This window comes from Monopterus albus, unplaced genomic scaffold, assembly GCF_001952655.1.
Source record: "Monopterus albus unplaced genomic scaffold, M_albus_1.0 scaffold7.1, whole genome shotgun sequence".
NCBI classification, from domain to species: Eukaryota; Metazoa; Chordata; class Actinopteri; order Synbranchiformes; family Synbranchidae; genus Monopterus; species Monopterus albus.
In genome coordinates, this window is record NW_018127887.1 from 3,426,407 (window position 1) to 3,448,232 (window position 21,826).

At 40.9% G+C, this 21,826-nt stretch overlaps 1 protein-coding gene across 1 annotated transcript in view; it reads left to right on the plus strand.

The window, feature by feature from the left end:
- si:dkey-82f1.1 (DENN domain-containing protein 2A) overlaps nt 1-21,826 on the plus strand; it is a 30,740-nt gene that overhangs the window by 2,452 nt on the left and 6,462 nt on the right. Inside the window, exons 2-11 of the mRNA XM_020624242.1 lie at nt 11,529-11,615; nt 14,146-15,183; nt 16,853-16,980; nt 18,409-18,521; nt 18,610-18,807; nt 19,078-19,171; nt 19,811-19,861; nt 20,079-20,266; nt 20,759-20,868; nt 21,524-21,593. Of these exons, the coding sequence (XP_020479898.1) occupies nt 11,530-11,615; nt 14,146-15,183; nt 16,853-16,980; nt 18,409-18,521; nt 18,610-18,807; nt 19,078-19,171; nt 19,811-19,861; nt 20,079-20,266; nt 20,759-20,868; nt 21,524-21,593 (2,076 nt within the window). The 5' untranslated portion in view covers nt 11,529. The remainder of the gene's footprint in view (nt 1-11,528; nt 11,616-14,145; nt 15,184-16,852; nt 16,981-18,408; nt 18,522-18,609; nt 18,808-19,077; nt 19,172-19,810; nt 19,862-20,078; nt 20,267-20,758; nt 20,869-21,523; nt 21,594-21,826) is intronic.

The following is a 21,826-nucleotide window of genomic DNA, read 5'->3' on the forward strand; positions in this document are numbered from 1 at the left end:
GTTTGAGACCTTTTTGACCTGAGAGGGCCTCCCTCTCCAGCCAGCACTGTGGAGAGGTTTATAGACTTGGAGATAAAGAAACAGGGACTGTCTGTCTGGCAGTCAGCAAGGCTGTCATACGTGGGTTGCAGTCTTGTAAAGGGGCTCTGGTGTGGAGCCATCGTGAGTGTGTGTGTGTTTGGTTGTCACATTGGGTCATTTGTTTACATTCTGGCTGGCTGCTATGCAAGACAATGTGTGGTGTGGTTGAAAGTGAATATTTGTGACCTGGTATTCATCACTCAGAATATTCAGTCTTTCTCTTTCAGTGATTCATTTTACTCTGTCACACACACATTCATTTTCAGGGTATTTTTTCTAATTGTACATTTTTCTCTGACTCATTTTATATCTTTCTTTTTTGTCCTTCACACCAAAATATTGCTGCATTCATATTTGTGGAATTCTAACTGATTAATCTTTTCACTCTATGACTCATCATTTCTACTGTATACACTGATATAACCCCCCTCTCATGTACTGTAACTAATGCAACACATGGGGTCTTAAATCAGCTCAGTGGAGGTTAAGTGAATGTGTCATCAGTATGCATCAGCCTGCGTCGTAAGGGGAAAAACTGAAATCTGCTGAAAGCTCAAATGCCAGATGTTAAATATCATGACAAGTGTGTCATCTCTTACAAGTGAATCAGCTTGTTATTTTGTCTTGGAAAGTGGAGAAGTCAGTGTTGAAGATTAGTATGAGTCACTACAGTGCTAATTTATCCGGGAAATGGTGTTTACCTTCACATTGATGCTATGGGCTCAATTTACAAGAAAGCTACCTATTACATTTTACATGCCAACACATTTTACTTTCATGTTTCTTAATTCCACCCAATATTGCACTTTATCTGCTTTTACTTTTCCTTTTCATTCAGTACTCAGTGACCAAACGGCTTCACTGTGCTGCTTAGCTGACTGTATAGACACTGATTTGCCACAGCTATCCTAAAGGTTTTTGGGACTGTTTAACTGACTGTACAGACACTGGTATTTCTAATTCATGGTAAAAAGTATGCCCACCTCTGATGTTAAAGTACTCATAGGTTTGTCTTGGGAAGACTGAAGTAAAGGGGTACAATATAATGAGAACAGTGAGAATCCACGGTCTTCCACATCTATACTAAAAGTACTAGGTATCTACTCATGCATGTTGCTGCTTGTGCTGTCATGTTTTATTTAATTTGGATTTGAATGTTTTATCTATATGCCTATGCATTTTAACATTTTATCTTTGTGTGCATTCTGTATGCTGTTTAATGTTTTATCCATCTATATGCATTGTTAAGCAATTTGAATTGCTGTTGTGTATGAAAATGTGTTATTATAACAAAAACGTGCCTTACCTATTACCTATTATTCATCTAATTTAAATATATTAAGCTATAAAAACAGCAAAATTATCTGCAAAACCATATGTTGTGTGTACTGTGTTTGTTGAGCAATAAACCTTGTTCATATGCGTTGTATGCCTGACAAAATAGGCCAGTGACATCTGTCTTCTCTATATGCTTAGAGAAGTGATAGTAGGGCTTTAGGAGGTTACAGCCCATCCACCCCTCCTCTTACAGGAATTGGCTTTTGACAGACACTGCGGGATGGCCTGCGACTAAAAGACCCCACCAGACCAACCTCCTGCCGTCCCCAAGCTGCTGTAGTTACCAAGGTGACACCCTCAGAAAAAAATGTGTCCTGTGGTGGTGATGAAAGAATTACTTGTTTCTGTTTGTGTATATGTGTGTGTATGTGTGTGTAGTGGGGGAGCTAAGTTGATTGCTTGTGATGGTCATGGGTATAGTCATGATCAAAACACCCCTAACCCCCTCCACTCACACACACACATGCATAGCTCCTTAGACATCCATAACTCTGTCCTTGTCCAAGATTCAAACCAAGTCACATACATGTCTGCATGAATAATGGATACCATCACACTGGATACTGAAGGCATTTATCTAGTGGGCAGCTGGCCAAAGTTTTTTCATTAGATGCACCTTTAACCCTGACATATACATACACACACACTGTCTTTATTCAATGCCTGTTGCTTGCAAGCTGTTACTGCTCCTGGCAGTTTCACTCTGCTAAGTGTCCGAGTTGTATTAAAAGGAAATCAGACCATGACTTACGGGGAAACGGTTGTTGCGACTCTCGCTGGGACATTTAACAGGACGTGGCAGGCTGAATCCCTGTCCTGCTGTGTTGTTTACATAGTCTAAAATATAGACTGTGAATCTCTAGCGGGTTCACTCTGGAGAGAGGGGCAGAGACATTTCAGCTACAGTTTGATGGCAGGGTGTTAGATGTAGACTTGGAGGATCATCTGATGCTGATGCAGGCCATCCAATACCCCAGAGCTTCCAGCTTGGTGTGGCTTTGCAGTGTGTGTTGGTGGCATACAACTGTAGACACACTCCAGGAAACAAGCAGGAAGCCACAGACAAACTCAAAGACAGACATTGAAACATAGAGCAGAACATGCACATGGATATAAACACACGTCCACACACATAAATATGCATTTACCATGGGTTTAACATCCCCCTGCCTGGATGTCTGTCTGGAAAGGAATGCATCCATCTGGGCCCAAAGTATAATTCTAATGTGGCTGAACAGCTCATGGATTTAGGCACCATTTGCCATGTTCTGATGAGCATTCCAAGAAAAATAGGAAAAGGTTACCACGTGCTTTGTTGGCTTGGTTATATACAGTGTGTGCGTGTGCTGTCTAAAATGGAACAAACTGTAAGAGCAATAATCTTCAAAACCTTTGAGCTGTTCCAGTTTTCTTCTTCTCTCCTCCTCCTCTCAAAGCCGTGACTCAGAATGAGAAAAATGTTGTTTACCTGTCATTATAGGGATTCACTCTACACTGAGAATTAACACAATGTCTAGAAGTTCGTCCAAGTGTAACAACTTAATGAGTAGATGCTCCAGACACACTGCAGACACAGAGGAGCTTTGATCATACCAAATTATATAAAAAATGGGAAAGTAGTCATTTTCTATTTGTCTGTCTGCAGTGTAATGATGGACAATCTCATCCTTTATTGTACTTATATATAGTGTCATATTGTACATGCTGAGACTGGCTTGAATATTTCGTCATTTCTTCTTCTTTTTTTTTTTACCCTGTATAAATTTAATCTAGCTTGGGTAGGGATAGGCTCAGTGATTTATTTTGTGCTTCATGTCATTATGATGTAAATTAAAAAAAAAAAAGTATAAAAATCGAGCTCTGCTTAGCTAAATTGCTAGTTAGCTAACTTGTTACAGGTATTTAATTTCAATAAAGTCACTAAAAATCATTACATTAGATTGGTGTTGGTTGATGGGTAAAATGTCTGGCACCTCATGATTATAATAAGTGAGAAAGTAAGGTCTATTGATGAAATGTGGTTCTGGGTCAGATGTCACAAAGTGCTTCACAATAAAATTCAACACTGACAGACAAAATGGAGATTACAACAACAACATTGATGAGATGGTGCATGTTTGAGTTGTATTAATGAATTGACAATGAGTTAACAATGATCAACACTGTTCCTCAAGCATGTTGCCATTGCTCTAACTTAGTCTTTGGTATCTGCCTAAAAAGCATATGTTCTATGTGTTGGGTGCCTGAGGTTCCTGAGGAGATGGAAACACACATGTTTAGATCGGTTTAGTTTGGCTTGCTTCAGCTGTGCTAAACACCCCTCTCCATTTCACTCATTTTTGTCCACTGGCGGTCTTGGCCCAGGCTCACAGTTGTCTGTCACAGGGTGTGTGGAGGTCAAAAACAGGCTCTGACTCTGACTTTGGAGTTTATGCTCTGGAAGAGCACTTTCCCAAGCTCTCGCCTTGTTTGGCTCCCCCGGGGATCAGTGGGTGAATTATAAAAACACATTTCTGTGCAGGCATGCAGAGGAGCGGGGATGAGATGAGGGCGCTCTGGTGGGAATACTTAAGCAGAACCCTTAAATTGTGAAGGGGGAAAAACCAGGAAGGGAGAGGATAGGAGAGGAGTTTGTCATTCAGGCTCAGCTCAGAGAGGGTGGCTTGGAGGAGAAATTTGATATGAGGTCCAGAGAATAATGTTATTGTACTGAAGAAGCCAGATTATTGTTAAAGGTTCTGTAGGCATTCACTGTGGCTGAGCCTGTTTTAGAGAGGAGAGGTTTTAATCATTGTTTCAGTACAATGTAATATCAAATACAGTACTTGTAAACACTGCTCAGTGACAATGACACTTCCTCACTTGTCTGTAAAATCGAGGTCTTTTGTGTGTTGTTAGCAGCAGAGACAGACATGCCATGTCTGTGTTTAATGGTGTGATGAAACAGAATACACCTGTGGTTGCTGATGACAGTAGGTGTGTTCATCACCTTGCATATTATATGTGGCTGTTTATAAATGATCTAATCCACTGAAATCATCTAATCATCACTGCCTGCCAAACAGCAAAGCCCTTTGCCAGTAAGAGCTCCATGGCTTCTTTTGTTTCCTGTCAATGACCTTACTTACTCTGTCAGTGGTGATTTATGCTTGCTGCAGCTACAGTGCTCCAACCACAGGTGCATCCACACTAAAATCTTGTTTCTTAGTGCCAGATGGGTCCATGGTGTATACTGATTTGTCTTTGGAAAGAAAGGAGCTGTACACAGAAAATTTTAAACTGGTTGTACAATACACGTACAGTATATTGAAACAGTCTCCGAACCATACAATATTAGACATGGTAATGAAAGTAATGCTAAAGAAGAAGCACTTTTTCAGTGAGACACTTGGAGAGGTGGAGAAAAGAAACGATAATTTGCTTGTTTGTTAGTTCAGGGATTGTGATCAGAAAAAAACTGCTGGCAAAAGATAAGTGAGACTATCAGTACTGTCCGTTCGTGGCAGAGGACCGAGGCCAAGGTAGAAAAGAAGTGATCAAATTGGAAGCAAGACAGAAAACCATGTGTTTTAGAATTTCTGTATTTTCCAAACACTAGTTCCTTCAACATGTCATTCAGCCATGTCTAAAGTCATTAGTGTTTATACTTGTTCCCAGTGGCCACACTCGAAGGCGGACAGAAAGGCCTTGTGATGCCTGATGGTAAAAATAAGTATCTTTCACACAGTCTGTCCTCGAGGGTCCGTGCATGTGAAGAATGGAAAAAAGAGCCTAAGACAGAAATTTAAATTGTGCACGATTACCGTCACCAACTCCTTCAAGAATGGTTGAATCTGGAGTGTTGTTTCACCTGCAATTGGACCAAATCTGGATTTTTGGATTTGACAGAGACAGTGTTGGATGGGGTTGTGCAGGCCAAAGTGAGAGCTGTTTAAAAGCCTGTTCCTGAGATGAGTTGGCATGGACCCCTGGCTTGTGGAGTCACTGGGGTAATTGGGAACAGACTAGAGATGAGTCAGGAGCTCTGCTGCTGAGAGTTTTCAGTCAGTTGGGAGGAGGGGCTGACATGCCTTTGAGAGGGAGTGAAGGCCAGATGCTCCACCTCTGCAAGGAGACGAAACATGACACCCTTTCCCAGATGGGGGGATAAAGAAAGATTTGTTGGCTCTGCCTTCAAGACAGATTCATCCTCCTCCTCCACTTCTCTTCTCATTGGGATGATCTTGTCTTGTTCTTCAGTAGACAGGCTCCTCTTCTCTTCACAGAGCTATTTAAGACTTCTCTGTTTGTGGGTGATAAGGCAAAGCATTTGTTGAGATGGAAGAATTAACTTATAATCCAATTATGCACCAGGTCCATTAAAACCTTTAAAAAACTTTGCATTTAAAAGCTTTCACACATTTTTTTAATTATCCCCTTAATTTTCACCTTTTATCAGGCTATCTCTGTCAGAGGCTCCTCCAAACCTCTGTCACTAGAAGGGCTTATGCCACGGAAGATTTTAGTGCATCATTAGCCTGGAAGCTGCACCATTTGTAATCACTGGAATGTGGAATAGAAGCCACAAACTCCAAAGGGAAAAGGAGACCCTCTCCATTAAAAGCATGTGGTTAAAATGTTATGAGCTGGTCATTTGTAAACTCTGACAGGTGGAATGAGTGAGAAGGACGTTTAGTCAGATTTTGCTGAGTTTGTTTGGAGTTTCCCTTCCACTTGTTGCCATTCTGACCTTGTGGAAGTCAGAGTTGTCCCATTTATCAACAATGAACTCAAGTTCTTACTGTATGAGTTACATTTGTAAGCAAGAAAACTTGCTGTGCAAAAGCGTGATTACTTCATTTCAGGAGGCATAGGTCTCACCCCTACTTCCTGTAAGTCACACAACACTTCCTGTCTGTTTGTGTGCACAAGCACAAGAGAAGACAACTATTGATTTCATGCATAATAACACTCCTAAATGGTGTGTCCCTTGGTTGTACTGTGTACCATAATTAAATCCACAATGGTTTTCTCTGTGGTTCCAATTATAATTAAGGTTTGTTAAAATATTTCCTGAAGGAATATTTTGGCCTGTTCTTCCACTTCCTAGCATGATAGTCTGTAGACACCCAGGGCTTTAGGAGTCTCACTTATAAATGACAGCCACAATAACAAGAAATGCTATATGTCTTGTGTGTAAAAACAACAACAATGGTTATTTGTGTTATATTTAGAGTGGATTGATAGACAGAAATGCGTAAAGAGTGAAACTAATTGTTTGTTGCATCCACCTTCAGTTCCTGTCTGGTTCTGTGGCTAACCCAGTTTCAGTGCTGTCTCACATCCATCCTCTCCTAACAATTAAAGGAGCAGGGGGAGAAGTGGAGGGGCAAGAGGACAGAGCACAGCGTGGCAGGAGAACTCTGAGTTTGGAAAGGACATTAGAATGGCTTGTGCATGCATTATATATGCATGTGTGTGCTTGTCTTCTAATCCTAAAAGCCAGCTGATAGATGTCTTTACCACTGTACGTCATACAACGTAGATCACTGTGGTTTGTAATTGGATTTAGAATGAAAAGATAAGTATAGCTGGCTGCCAAAACAATAATGTGTGTGATAAAATGAGGAAACCGAAAGATGAAGAGAGAGGTAAACATGGCATGTTTGAAAAATAAATAAATTCAATGACTGTACAGCTTCCAGGCTTGTAACACACTTCCTGGCTGTCAGTCATATGCATCAACAGATCCACACACACACATTCAGACACACATAGTTATAGAGTTGCCTGTTTGGCTCACATCCAAGGCCTTGCTGGGAAAGCAGCAGGGCCCCTGAACAGGACACAGAAACTGAAACAGGGAGAGAAAAAGACAGAGGGATACTGCTGAGCCCCAATATAATTCCATTGTTTATTTGCCCTACCCTTTCTTTCCCTTCTCCTCTCCATACATCCCTTCCTTTACCATTGACTTTCCCTTTCCTACTTCTTAGAGAACCAGGCAAAACCCTTCCAAGCCCTACCAGGTTAAGGCCACTTTCAGTCACTGTGAAACCCATACTGTATGTTACTCAAATGAAACACTCTATGTCAGATCTGTGCTTGAAACAAATTGGCTGCACATGAGTAATCTCTGCTTCAGGTTTGCAGAGGATAAGATGTGGTTTAGTTGGGTATGAAATACAGAGGGGCTAAAGAAGATTAAAACCCAATACTCTGCTGTCCTTCCTTCACTCCCTCCTCCATCCTACTTTTCTCCCCTCAACTCCAAGACTGAGTGGGAATGAAAGAGAGAGAATGAAGAGGAGAAATCAAAGCGTGAAGGACGTGGAAGGAAAAAGCAGCCAAGTTTGCCATTCCAGAAGGAGATGGCTAAATGTGCAGTGGTGCATTAAATTGATTGCAGTCAAGGCTTTGGCACATGCTACAGTGAGCCACATCTTGTAGGGGCTAGTTTCCTCAACTCTGCCTGGGCAGAGAAAGAAAAAGAAGAAAGTATATGCTTTTCTTTTCTTTGCAGTATAACTACTGTGCTGTCTCCTTGTCCCATTTTTACATAAAACCTCACTCATAAGGATGACAAATTGTTTAGGCTCTACCACTTTTTGGTTTCTTTCTACATTTGATCCATGTTCTGATAACTGTGAAATGCAACATGGGCTGTGAGCAACTTTGCCCTTTTTAGGTATTTTGAAATGACAGAGAGAGAAAAGGAGAGCAGTTCGAGGAAGAACAAGCAAGTGATGATGATGTCATGATGTTAGCTGTTTCTGCAGGGCTGGGCAGAGGGATACAGGGACATAGGGGAGGATGAAGTCTTTATGAGAAGCAGCTGTTGGGAAGAGGCAGGCAGGCTTTCATAGTACTATAGCAGCAGCCAGCCAAGAGCTCCCTGATAACAACACAGAGGCCTGATAAAGTTAGCTACCAAACACTGACATCACAACCCTAGAGTGTGATAAAGCCAATTCAACTCCAACACCAATGATTCGTCTGATTATCACCAAAGATTTACACTCATTAACAAGGACAAAGAGCTCAGCAACAAAGACACAAATCAAAAAAGTTGACTAACAATATCACTGTCTGAGTTTACAGTATATCACTGACAGTTTCTTAAGATTTACATCAACAAAGTAAAAGAAGGTGATACAGACTGGAGATTGGCTGTAGGAAGGGAGATGCCACATGGAGACATGGGCCAGCTTGTATAGCCAAGGAGGCCTACATCAGCTGACAAGCCTGTCAAATCAGCAACTCTGCTAAGGTTGGCCAGGCCAATCGCCAAGACAGTGGGAAGAACGTCAAATTGGCCAGATACCCAGTGTCCATCTGCTGTTACGCACGTGATGCTTGGCCCTGATGCCCTGCCTCTGACCCTGACTGCTGTCTCTATCTATTGAAGGCTTTAAGGCATTTAGGAGTGTGTGCTGTTAACTGTGTATCAGTCCTTTTTTATCTGACGTCAGGACTGGAGGTTATCTTTCATGGAATGTATTTGTATAGTGGCTTTGCTTTGATTTTGGTTTGAATGGTTTTGATATTGTTTTGATCTGAGAATCATTAGGTACATCTACAAAATCTGACAACAGAGTCAACAGGTTGGTACTGAAATGGGTAAAAAAAGACATTTTTTACTGGACCTCTAAATATTTAGAGGCATAAATATCTCTTTGAATATTAGAAATGTCATAAATGTTGTGAGCCATTTCCCATCTAGCATACATTCTGTTACCATCTTCTCCACACAACAGCTACTGATGAATAGTACCACTTCCACTTCCTCTGCCATGGCTTGTAAGGCCTGCCACATCTCATAGGGCTAAGACTGAAGGGGGTGGGGCAGAGAGAGAGGTCTTATGGGTCACCGTTTCCTGTGATGTTTTTATTGGCCTCAGCAGATGGCTTCCCTAAGCCTCTGTGTTGTTATTGTGGCCATCTTGATCTGAGGGTCATGGCTAACAATGGCTGCCAATAGCTGCTCCTCACTGACTGAGTGCTGTAAAACTGACAGTGCTGTCAAGTTTACCGCTTTTGTGAGATGTGAAACATTACTGCTTGACATGTTCAGGCGAGTGCTGGGACGCACTGTGTTGCATGCATGAGTCAAGTTTGAGAAATGTTAATGCCCATTAAGTCAGATTTAAGTGAAAATACCCAATTACCTTTTAAGGCAGTAGAATCGCCACTGAACAGCACTCTCTCTTTTGGACACTGGGCTCCAGACATTGTAGTAGGATAAATTAAAACCCTGCACTTCTTTTACATTGCAGTGTTGCAATATCCACTTTCCTCTTTAGTTCTGACAACCGCTATTTCCCCATTCTCCTCTTTGATTTGCTCCCTCTCTTCATATCTTCAGTCTTTATTCTCCCAAACCAGAAAAAAACTGTAAAACTAGAAATCTCTATACATTGTCCCTCATTTCCTCCATGCAGGATTTCTGTTCTTCATTTCTGTGTTGGGTTTTAGTAAGTACAAAAGAATCAAGAGGGGGAGGAAGAAAAAAATGGTTGATGTTTCCCCTCAAACATGTGACCTATGTTCATTTTACAGCTGAAAATAATTTGGGCCTACAGGCCAGTGATGGCTGACGCAAACCTTCCTCCTCATTTTCTCTTCTCTCTCTTGGGGGGCTTGGCCTCAGACTGATGAGGGAATAAAGACAGCAATGGATGGCTATATGCTGAGTAAAAACTAGAAGCTAGAAGATGACACTGTTTACTTTTTGTAGTGCCCATTTGTTCTTCTAATCTGGAAGAGGAGATTGTACACGTCCAGAATTTTCCAAAACACTGGATCCACAGGGCCAATTATGTTGTTAGCACAGGCAAGAGTTTAGCTACTTGGCAGCGTTTCTTATGTAATCTACCAAAATTGTTGGGCCAGCAATTTGTGGAATTAGGTTGAATTTAGCTCACATTCCAAGTGCAAGTAGCATAGTGTAATGGTTAGCTAATGCTGGTTTATAAGATGGGGGATAGAGGTGTTTTGGTCTATGCAGTGCTCAGGAAATATTTATGAATACGCCAAAGTATCTTAGCACATCTGGTAGAAGTCACACTTGTACATACATCCATGTGTTGGTCTGGCCCTTCTGCTTCATGCCAGCCCTCCACCGTCATTTACAGGCCAAGTCATGAGCACTGTGCAGCAGTGACTTTATCTAACTCAGTATGTATGTTCTTGCTCCGCTCAAAGTGAATCTGGTTTCATTATGCTCCGACACATGGATCAACTCATTTCAAACTGGCTTAACTTGTCCCCTTGGCACTAATTGTCTGTAATAAAGAACGGGAAATGTGCAGTGTGCTGGAACTATGCAAGTCATGAAGTCTGCTATTCTGTTGCTTGGTTCAGGAAGGAGTTTTTGTAGCTATGAATAAATAAGTTGAGAAGCAACAAATGTAGATGCTGGCATGGTTTGGATCCATTTGTCTTCTTAGAGGGAAGTGACTGCAAATTGATACAAGGGGCCAAAAGGGGTCACTGGATAGTTTGGTGAATATGAAAATGATGTGAATCATATGTTATGGCCTTCGCTGTCACCAGATCGTAACCCAGTCGAACACCTATGGGAGATTTTGGACAAACGTGTTAGACAGAGTCTCCACCACCATCATCAAAGCTCCAAGTGAGGGAATATCTTTTGGAAGAATGGTGTTCATCCCTCCAGTATAATCCAGAGATTTGTAGAATTAATGCCAAGATGCACTGAAACTGTTGTGGTGGCCCAACACCTTACTAAAACACTTTATGTTGGTTTTGCCTTTAATTTGTCACCTGCCTATATTTGATGTTATATTGACACACCAGAGTTCAAAGGTTTTCCCTGAAGTACTCGTGAGGAAGCAGCTCTTTGTTCAACCCAGCCTTCATTTGTCACATGCCAACCTAATTTTAATCTTCATATATTTAGTTAAAAACAAACAAGCTGGAATTTTTTCAGCTGTTTATGTTTCCTAACTGCTTGACTGAAATGTTTTTCATCTAAACTTTATTACCTATAAGATGAAAAACAAGCCGGTTTTGTGCTTGCATTCATGTTTCAACAAGCTTCACACGGTGCACTCACCCCATCATACATATATATTACATTAAATGTTTCTCTTTGTGTGACTATGCAGGATGCCAGCTGCTAGCACCATGACTGGTGGGAGGGCCCTGCTGCTCTGTACAAACACTGACAACTGTATCTACCAATCAGTCAACGGGTAGGTGCCTCAAAAGCCATTTAATTAATTTACAGTTTGTCTTAGATACCTTGTCTTGTGCTAATAATTTGATTCTAACTTGTCAGCACTGGTCAATGTCAAACATGCTAATGTCCTCTTGAGCCAGGAATGTTCAGCAAAGCAACTATTTAATGTGTACTGCAGCATTTTAAATATTATAATCATCACCAAATGAACTGTGATCCATGGGACTACAGTTAAGGCATCTTCTTCAGGCCACTGATATTGCTTGAGTGCATGGGCCTCAGTAGCACTTTTCCCATAATCATCAGAAATATCTGTATTACTCTGTAGCTAGCTGGAAACACCTCTTGCCATTAGGGTCAACAGTATAACAATAGCAGGATAGGGCAGAACTGGCCATTTAGCATCTGGGTATTGTTACTGGACCCCTTTCTGCAAAACTCTAATGCTTCTGTGACTGCTCTCTTTGGGCCTTCTGTCATCCTTGCTCTGTTTATTAGTACAATTTAGATTATAATGAAGGGACCTTGGTTTGTGCCAATGAGGGATTATCACATGGATTTGTTGTTTTGAGGGTTTATTGTCATTATCATTGCTCATTCAGTATATTTTCCTGTGGGTAGCCTACTTGTTAAAGGTTAGAATATTATTCAAATAAGTTAGTTTTCTCTCACTGCTCTTCCCTTATCCATTTGTGCTTTTTTAATTCAACCATTCAGAGATGCTTTTGTACCTTTTTCCCCTTCATCCACCTTCATAGACCCTCATCTCCATCCTCCACCCGTCCATGGCCACAGGTGATAGACATACTTTTAATCAAGTGTATTTTTCAATAGCTGCTTCTTTATCACATTTTCCTATCATCACAAAAAGTGCCTTTGAAGACAAAACAAACAACAAGGATGCCCCCCTTCATCTGCTCCACTTTAATATAACTCATTAACTTGACCCCATGCCTACTCTCATTCTCATTTGCTTAGCTTTTTATTTGACTTAGTTTCTCTCCACTGTTACTTCATTTTTAATAAGCACTGTTGTTTCAAAGGGCCAAGCTAATAAAATCCAGAGCAATATGGAAGATAATTATTTGGTTCCCCCACTGGTCATAGTTACAACATAAAAATTTCCCTGAGGAAATCTGAATCAGTAATTTCCCCTAGAGATTTCCTCAAGATTGCATGACTGCTGGTTTTCACATCCAGCGATGTCGTCAGAAGTCAGCCAGCAGGGCTGCGTTTCCTCTGTTCATTGGAAATTCAGTCATTTGATGAATGGGCGTTGGGCCAAAGCACAGTTTTGTGGGTCAGGACTAGAAAAGAAAAAAGGCATGTCTACACTTCAGCCTCTCCCCTCTTCTGTGTGTACTTTCATCTCTCCAGAAATAGCTGTGTGTGTAGCTTGTAAGCTCTGACCCTCCAAACTCAGAGTTCAAACAGCCATGACCTAGTAATCTTCCAGGAATGACTCACAGATAAAGTAGGGGCACCAAGCAGATGTCGGCACTCTTTGAATAAGAATTCTTGTTTACCCCAGAAAACAAAAGAACTGTTTGGATGCAGTTTTGCATGTCTAGTTTTAAGAGGTGTGGGGAGCATGATGCTTTGTTATGTGCACTGAAGGTAGTAACTGACATTTCTTTGACAATAATTGCACTATGAATAGTTAATATTGACAACAGTGCAATGTATGTTCTCCTTCTGTTTGTCTGGAATGAATGCAGTGACAGTCAGCTGGAGCAGCTGCTCAGTGGTTAGCACTGTCTCCTAAACCAAGAGGAGACCCTTTGCATGTTTTGCATATTTGGGTTTACTTTTGTTGCCTCTCCCTCTGTCTTGGAATTAACAGGTGACCTTCTAGCCTGTTAATCTTGAAATATGCCGGAGCTCTTTACTGCAAAGTCAGCAATTCTGAAAAGCTATATACAGTAGCTCATGTAGTTATAGAATGATCTGATCATATAGTTTCTTTCCAAAAAATGTAATCGGTAGCTACAGTAAGTTTCTAGATCTGATTCTTGGTTTGAAAAATTCACTCCTTAAGATAATTAAAGGTCAATTAATCACATATTCATTTGTTTTTAGTAGCCATAAGATCAAAATGTATTTTCAGATGGGTCTAATTTTTATTCACTTTCAAGAAATTGATTCATGTAATTTGTTACATTGACAGCCTTTTTGCTTAAACTCACAGGTTTTGTTAAAGGCTTAGTAACAATGTCAGACTATTGTATGTTTAATTTCTTAAATGTAAATGTAATACTGTCTCTTGACACATATGTACCAGTACCATATGTTTGCTTTTCCTCTTGTATCATGTTTCCACAGCATGTACAGAGATTTCATTACAGTAGTGTCTTATCAGTTTGAACTGGGTACCTTTGGGTGTGTAATATGTCAATACAAATGTTCTAGAATTAATTTGTTTACTAGTATATTTCTCTAGATTACAGCATATTTTGCCTGTTTGTGGTTTGTTTGAAGCATTTTAGGGTTAAGAAAGTAATAAATCTTTTATGTATGTCTGTTAATTTTTGTTTGTTTTCTAGGCTCCAGTGCTGCGGCTTGAAGGTTGGAGAAGCTCCACCATCTGTGGTGCCCCAGCCCCAAGAGGTGTGTGGGTCACCAGGGCACATAGACAAGAAGGACACCGCTGTGTCTACCAAGCATCCCTTCTCCCCCCTGCTCACCCTGAGTGACAACCTGGGTCCTCCTGGCACCATGCTGGCTCAAAGGAGAGCCACCACCAATCCTACAGACCTGCAGACCCCCAGCATGGAGAATGGTCTATGTGGAAAACTGAACCACAACCGAAGCCCAGCTGGAGCAAGTATTCGTGATAAGATCTCACAGTGGGAGGGCAAAAAGGACCCTTCACAACTAACCTCAATAGGGACAAGTTCACTGAGCATGACACAAAAGGAAGTTGAGACAGTGAGGAAAAAGGAATCCAAAACTTCAGAGGTCCAAAGGACAGACAGCAAGCGGTTTGTCAGCTGGGACAGACAAGACTCAGGGAAGGAGAATTGTGGAAAGCTGGGGGATTCAAGGGCTAAATCTCCAGAAGGCCCAACAAACAAAGACAGGGAAGTGATTATAGAAAAAGGGTTTCGGGCTTCTAAGCCAACAGAACAACCCCAAGACAAGAAAACGGTTTTAACTCATGTTAAGAAACTGGAGAAGGTGACAAAGGAAGTTCCTGATAGGCCTTCACTGGCTTTTCCAGGGAATTACTTCTGCCCTCCCTCAAAGGAGGAGCTGGAAGAAACAGAAAAGAAGGCCAATGAGCCTATTTTTGGAACTTTTGATGTGGCTCGGTCTGGTGGGTCACGGAGGAGGAAGGAGGGGGATCCAGAGAATGTATACAATGAGCCAGGTGCTCCTTCCATAAACCCTGTACCTAAACCTCAGAGAACCTTCCAGCACCACACACCACCCACTAGCCCAGCTTCAGGGCTTGGCTTGGGAAAGGGAAGGAGGAACTTGCCCCCATTGCCCTCCATTCCTCCACCACCTTTGCCCACATGCCCACCACCTGGAGTTTGCAGGAGACCCTGGGCTGACAAACCTCGGGAGAGCAGTAACAGGTAAGAGGCTGAGAAGAGCAAATATATGGGCAGCCATGATTAGTTTGGAGTAACCCGTTGTACAGCTGACACCTAACCTAGGCATAAAGACTTCATCCAGTCAAGCCATGTTGACTTTTCTCAAACCCATAACTACATTTATAAAGCCATTGTTTACAGTGTTCTACTGACATCACAGCGGACCCGGTAATCTTCCCCCACCACCAACCAAATACTGAGGTGAACAACATGTCCCACATCTGCTGTAAATCAAATCACCAGTGACATCACCGTTTTTCTAAATATCCCACAGAATGAGCTCACTGGTTGGATCTAAGGAATGCACATATCAACTCAACTCATTCCTCCTTCCAAAACTGTAGTGCAAGGGGAGAACAACACACAGAGTGTTGTGAGTCATGTCAAAGAGGCCTTGTGCTGTTGCAAGATATTTAGCTTTGTCAGTAAACATGATTCTGCAAGGTATTTTTACAGTTGGGTTGTCAGGCATTAATTTTCACAGAATCTGAAATAAAAAAAAAAGTGTACTTGTGAAATCTAAATCCTGATCTACAATCTGAAACATATTTCTGCCATGAGCAATCAACATGGTGGAAGACTGTGGTCAAGACTCTTCTCAGTAGTACTGTCAAACAAATAGAACTCCATAAGGAAGCCAAAAAATTGAACCCTTTCATATTGGAGTACATCTATTGTTCATGTTCCCCAGTGGTCTGAATTCTTGTTCGAGCTTGGCTTGGATCTGTTACATTCCATACCATCTGTGGAGGCCTCACTTTGCCCAAGTGTGCCACGTCATGCCCTTTGTTTGGGCAGGCTGTCTCTCTGAGAGCATCCATTGCAGTGTGCATTTTTCTGTGTGTGTCTGTCTGTGAACAAATACAACCAGTTTATTGGGTACACCGAGTAATGCCATGTAACATGTCTGCAATGAATCCTTCTTTTAAAAGGACTGTAATGTTTTGTTCTTGCTAGAGAGGTGTTGATTCAGCTCCATGGTCATTCACTTTTCTTTACTTTAAACATCAGGGACAGTGTACAGTCATTATCATTACATGCTGGATGTAGCCCAATAGCTAGTTTTCATATGTAGCTCCTTTGTTGCGACTGACAAAATAAGAAAGACACACAACTAGATAATGATTTACAGAATAAAGGAAAAGGGTGTACTCTGTGGTAGTGTTGTTTTATTGTGTTATATTCTGCTATGTCAAATCAGGTAGGAGAAAAATATTTTTCACTTTCTTCACAATGATTCAGTCTCATACAGCAACACCACAGAGTCCTCAGAAACTGAACATGATCAGTTCCATAAATGTAGAATTTATTGCACGTCTGTTGCATTGTGTTGCACTGAATGTAGCAGGGCTGTACCTATTAAAGAGGAAACTTAGTTTAATTGTATGGATGTCCTTGCATGTGGGAACACATGAAATCGTGCCCTTGTGCACTTATTCTACTGGCTTTTAATCTTCAGCAGTGATGAAACACAGACGTGGCCCATCAGATGTGGAAGCTAGCGACTGGTTACATCAGACATGCTGCTTGAGATACAGTATCAAAGATTATAAAAACTCGAACATAAATTTACTCAGGGAGAACAGTCAAAAATCCTTCCTTCTTGTTCTTTTGTGTTTGGCCTAAATTGTGGTGATGCTCTGTTTACCAGGAAGTCCTATGAATTTGAGGATCTGCTCCAGTCATCTACAGAGAGCTGCAGGGTGGACTGGTATGCTCAGTCCAGACTGGGTCTAACACGCACTTTATCAGAAGAGAATGTCTATGAGGACATAATAGGTAAACAATATGTGTCACATTTGTATTTTTCTTTAACCAAATGGATTCTGTCAAAAATCAAGTTGCATAATGGTACGGTATCAACTGTGTAGCCTATATTTGCAAAAACAGAAAAACTCTTGCTATGTACTGTACTGGACCATAGGTTATATATTGTTCTATTTTCTATGCTCTTCATATACTGTATAGCCCCTTAATTTTCATCTGGCATATCAGCGTGTCACAGGCCAGGCTGTCCTGTTTTAATTTAGGGCCACTCTTCTCCACTTTATTAAAAATTTTATTCAGAAACTTGACCTATGTTCCTACCTCATTGTCTGCCATGTTATGCAAACCACACTTAGAGCCTATTTAATTTTTTGAGGTACAATAGTGGCGTTGTGTGAGGTCGTACTGTAGCTGAGTTTGGCAACTGCAATTGTCAGTGCAGCAGGGGGTATGTGAGTGGCTTAGAGCCATGGCACATTACTGGCTTCAATGTGTCTTGGGTTTTCATTGCTGCGACTAATGTATAATGAGTTCTACTTGCTGACAATGATCAAATTAAGTTTAATTATATTTGATTAATCCCATAGTTTATTTTGGATCCTTTAATACTTTCCTCCTTTTGTACAGTAGTATTGTTCTTTTAAATGTGCAAACACTGTTCACCAGACACATAGCAGTGTCCAATAGATACAGTAACTGAGACACATCATATTGTAGATCTTTATTCTAAACACAACTCAAGAAGATTGTGACAGTAGACAGTGACAGACAATAATGTATGGGGTTATATTCTCCTGGTCTACAAACCAGATTGTCATCAACAAAGAATGCACCAGTCTGATAGCATTTTCAGCCAAAAGGGGTATCAGCTGTCACTGGTGCATATTCCAACACAAGGTCTTGATTACTGATACACACTCTCATGGCATAGCTGACAATACACACACACACACACACACACCTACACACACACACACGTAGAGAATAGTATGACACTGTCAACAGAGAGCAATGTGAAAAACAGTGTGCGGATCCCTTGTTTTCCTCAAAGGGAGAAGGAACAGGGAACTGAACGTCCCTTTGTATCCTCCTCCTCCAACAGGTCACATCTGGTGGATGAATTGATAGAGCAGAGGGGAGATGCAAACAGAGACAAAGGGAGAAAGAGGCACAGGTTTTGGAGAATGAAACTACCTCACTCTTTATCTGCAGGAGGGAGGATTAGTGACTAGAATTACATTTAGCTTTAGCTGTGCAATCATCTTATCACGGTAAAATATGAGTTGCCTCTGGTAGCTCTCCACACATCTGGAGTAGAAAGAAACATAATTGATTTGGAAATATCACTTTATCTTGAAAGCCTGTGTGAAGCTGTTGTGTAATCCAATAGATATCCAGTAGATTTCTTGGGTTTGAAAAATGTATTTGTTTCTTCTGAAGATCCTCCATCCAAGGAGAATCCCTATGAAGATATAGAGCTGGAGAGAAGTTGTTTGGAAAGCAAATGTGCCTCACCTGCCTTCTCATCTCCTGTCCCTGATGCACCAAATAAGGTGCCTGATTGTCAATACAACATATAAAGGAAGTAGTTCTACACCAGAACTACCTTCTAATGTGTCTGTTTTCATCTGCTCCCAACAGCTCACCCCTAAGCCTGGCTTCTTTAGACAAAACTCAGAACGACGAAGCTTCAAACTCCTGGAGCTACGCAAGACCAACAGGGACACCGGTATCTCCTCGCCTTCTCGTATCAGCCCCCCCTCCACACCCAGTAGCCCTGACGACACCCCATGTCTCTCTGGAGACCCGTACAATCGCAGACGGAGGAAAATCCCCAAGGTGTGGAAATATGAGCATTCATTCGGCTTTGTGTGTGATTTATGGTCCAACGTACTGCTCGGGGAGATTCAGAGCTGGTCGAGTCATGCTGCTGTCTGGGGATGAGCAAGGCAGGGAAACTGTTTCTGACACATACTTCCTGTGAGAAGTGCACCTAGAGGAAGGCCTCCCATAAGCTCTATTGAAATGATCTTGGTAGCACCCTGGCAGATTTTATTTATTTGTTTAATGACATAAAGATGAGCATTTATTTCCCTTGACCCTGTCCAGATGGTGCTGAAAATCAATGGCATCTTCGAGGCACGAAGAGGAAAGAAACGCATGAAGAGGGTTTCCCAGTCTACTGAGTCCGGCTCAGGGAGAGGTGAGAAATCCAATATGATAAAATTTGTGAAATGTTAGGGCAAGGAACAAGTAATTAGTTTCTGGTGCATCCAGAAATTGTTTGAAAGGCTTTCTTAACATTGTCACCATTCTGTCATAGCCTCAGTTAATAAAAGATCGATCCTAAATGACACATGCAAGCAAGAAAATAAAGAAGCAATACATTGCATTTTAGATGTCAGAAAATTTCCAAATGCTTTTATTGTGAAAATAATAAATATCAAAGCCTCAGAGACAGTAATGTTTCCTGGTAAACATTTGCCTATGACTAAAATTTTGACAGCATTGTTTTAGATTGTAATAGTTGTTGTAAATATTAATAACAGCTTTTAAGCGTTCTAGCATTTTTATTGATGTTTGTTCATCTTATTGCGGAAGTCGTAGTCACTTTTGTTACATTATATTACTTTTCCTACAGCACTTAGTTTGACCAGAAAGACTTTACAGGCCTGTGTCCACAAAAGCTTCAATACCTGCTCACATATATTCACTTAGATGGTGTTGTCTGGTAGTGACTGGCTGAAAGTAATGAGAGCAAATTCCACATGCTCTGAATTTCTTGTGATTGTTATTTGTAGTCTCCTCACTCTAATTCTCTATTTCACTCTGTTTAACATAGTGACAGATGAGAACAGTGAGTCTGAAAGTGACACGGAGGAGAAGCTAAAAGGTGAGGACTGAAAATAAAGGCCTACACATCCAGTAGCTGCTGTACAACATATTCTCAGTAAAAATGCATAATGCTTTTACATTAGTGCCATTTCATTAGATACAACTAATCACAGTAAGAAGATGTTTGCTGAGTCTAACCAAGTTTTCTTTCTTTCTATTATTCCACTGTATTGATAACTTCAAAAATAAATGAAATGTGATTCTCTGTCCCTCAGCTCACAGCCAGCGACTGGTGTCAGTCCAGTCCATGCTGAGACAGACAGGACGGTACCGGACCTTGGAGAGGGATCTGATGGAATTACAGGAGAGGAAACTCTTTGAGTATTTCATAGTCGTTGCACTTCACAAGACCAAGGCCGGAGTTCCATACCTGCCAGAAGTAACACAACAGTTCCCTCTCAAGGTAGACGAGCAGAGAAATGTTACTGAGGAAAGATGATACACTGGAAATTTGATGCTTAAAAAATTCTGGAAAAGAAATCTTTTTTGTCTAAATAGATATTTGTTTTCCTAAAATATTATCAAATCAACCCAACCCAAGTCCACCAGTTTATAAGTACATGATAGATATTTTAATGTATGTAAAATATACAGACTTACATTTGTCTCATTATCTTATTAACATACTACAGGTAGTTTTAGGACAATGAATTGTTATTATTAAAATGAGGTCAACTTAAATCTAAAATTCTGAGTAGATACTGTAAGTAGAAGTTCCAGTTTAAGTTCTAATTCTTCTGTATAAAACGTATCTCAATTCCATATTAAACTTGCAGCAGTCCAATCTGTAAAATGTGTGTGTGAAGCATGATGGCCTAAGACTTCAACTGTATGATTCATATTTAAATATAATGAAATAAATTCATTTTCATACATTCTCTCTTGTGTCATTCAGCTTGAAAGGAGCTTTAAGTTCATGCGAGAGGCTGAGGACCAACTGAAGGTCATTCCTCAGTTCTGTTTCCCGGACGCCAAAGACTGGGCACCTGTCGACAACTTCCCCAGGTCAGTCAGAGCCTGAAGGCTGCTATGGCACTTATGAACAAAAAAAGTTAAACAAAACAAGGACATGGCAATTTCCTGCCAGAGTGGCAATAGCTCAGCTGTTGTCCTTGCTAATAACCACCTGTTCAGGAATTACCTTGTGGCCTTGTTTAATGGAAAGACACTGACAGTGACAAATGATTACAGGGAAAGAAGGTGAATTATCACCATAAACCTGGTCTGCTATTACAGTCACCTCTTTTTCTATGTGTAAAATTGGCCGTATTACCCAGTGCCTCCTACCTCCTCAGAGAAACAATGATGGTTAATAATTATTTGGCAAATGGTCAGTGGTTGACAGGCCATGAAATGCACACCTGCAGAGTGACTCACTGAACTGGCTGACAGTCTCACCTGTCAAGAAGGTTGTCATTGGTAAATTATTAGCTGTCAGGTAGAGCTTAGGAAGTTTTATATGGTTCTTTGCAGAGTGAGCCTGTCTCAGGGGGCTTCCTTCTCAAATACACAGTCAGCTTTTGTTTTTTTTTTGTTTTTTTGTAAAAGGCAAGTCCAAGATGAAGTTTTCCACAGTAGTCTTTACTATTTGATTTATTAAAACTAAATCATTTCCAGCATTTCTGAATTATCTAATTTCTTTTCTTTTTAACATTCCCAGTGAGACATTTTCATTTGTCCTCACCGGTGAAGATGGAAGCAGGCGGTTTGGCTACTGTCGGCGATTATTGGTATGCTCTAAATATATTTCTGCTCCTGTTCACTAGCTTCTTCTAATTATAAATCATTATAAATGTGCTCATCCAGTTTCTTATGCTCCTTTTCCTTTTGTTGTTTTGAAATGTAAGTTATCAGTTTCTGTTTCTGTAAAGTGGTTGATGAATGTTTCTTTAAGGTCTCTGTGAAATAAAGGCATGGGCTTGCCTTCCTGGTGCAGTCGCTATGGTCATACTTGGGTGAACAG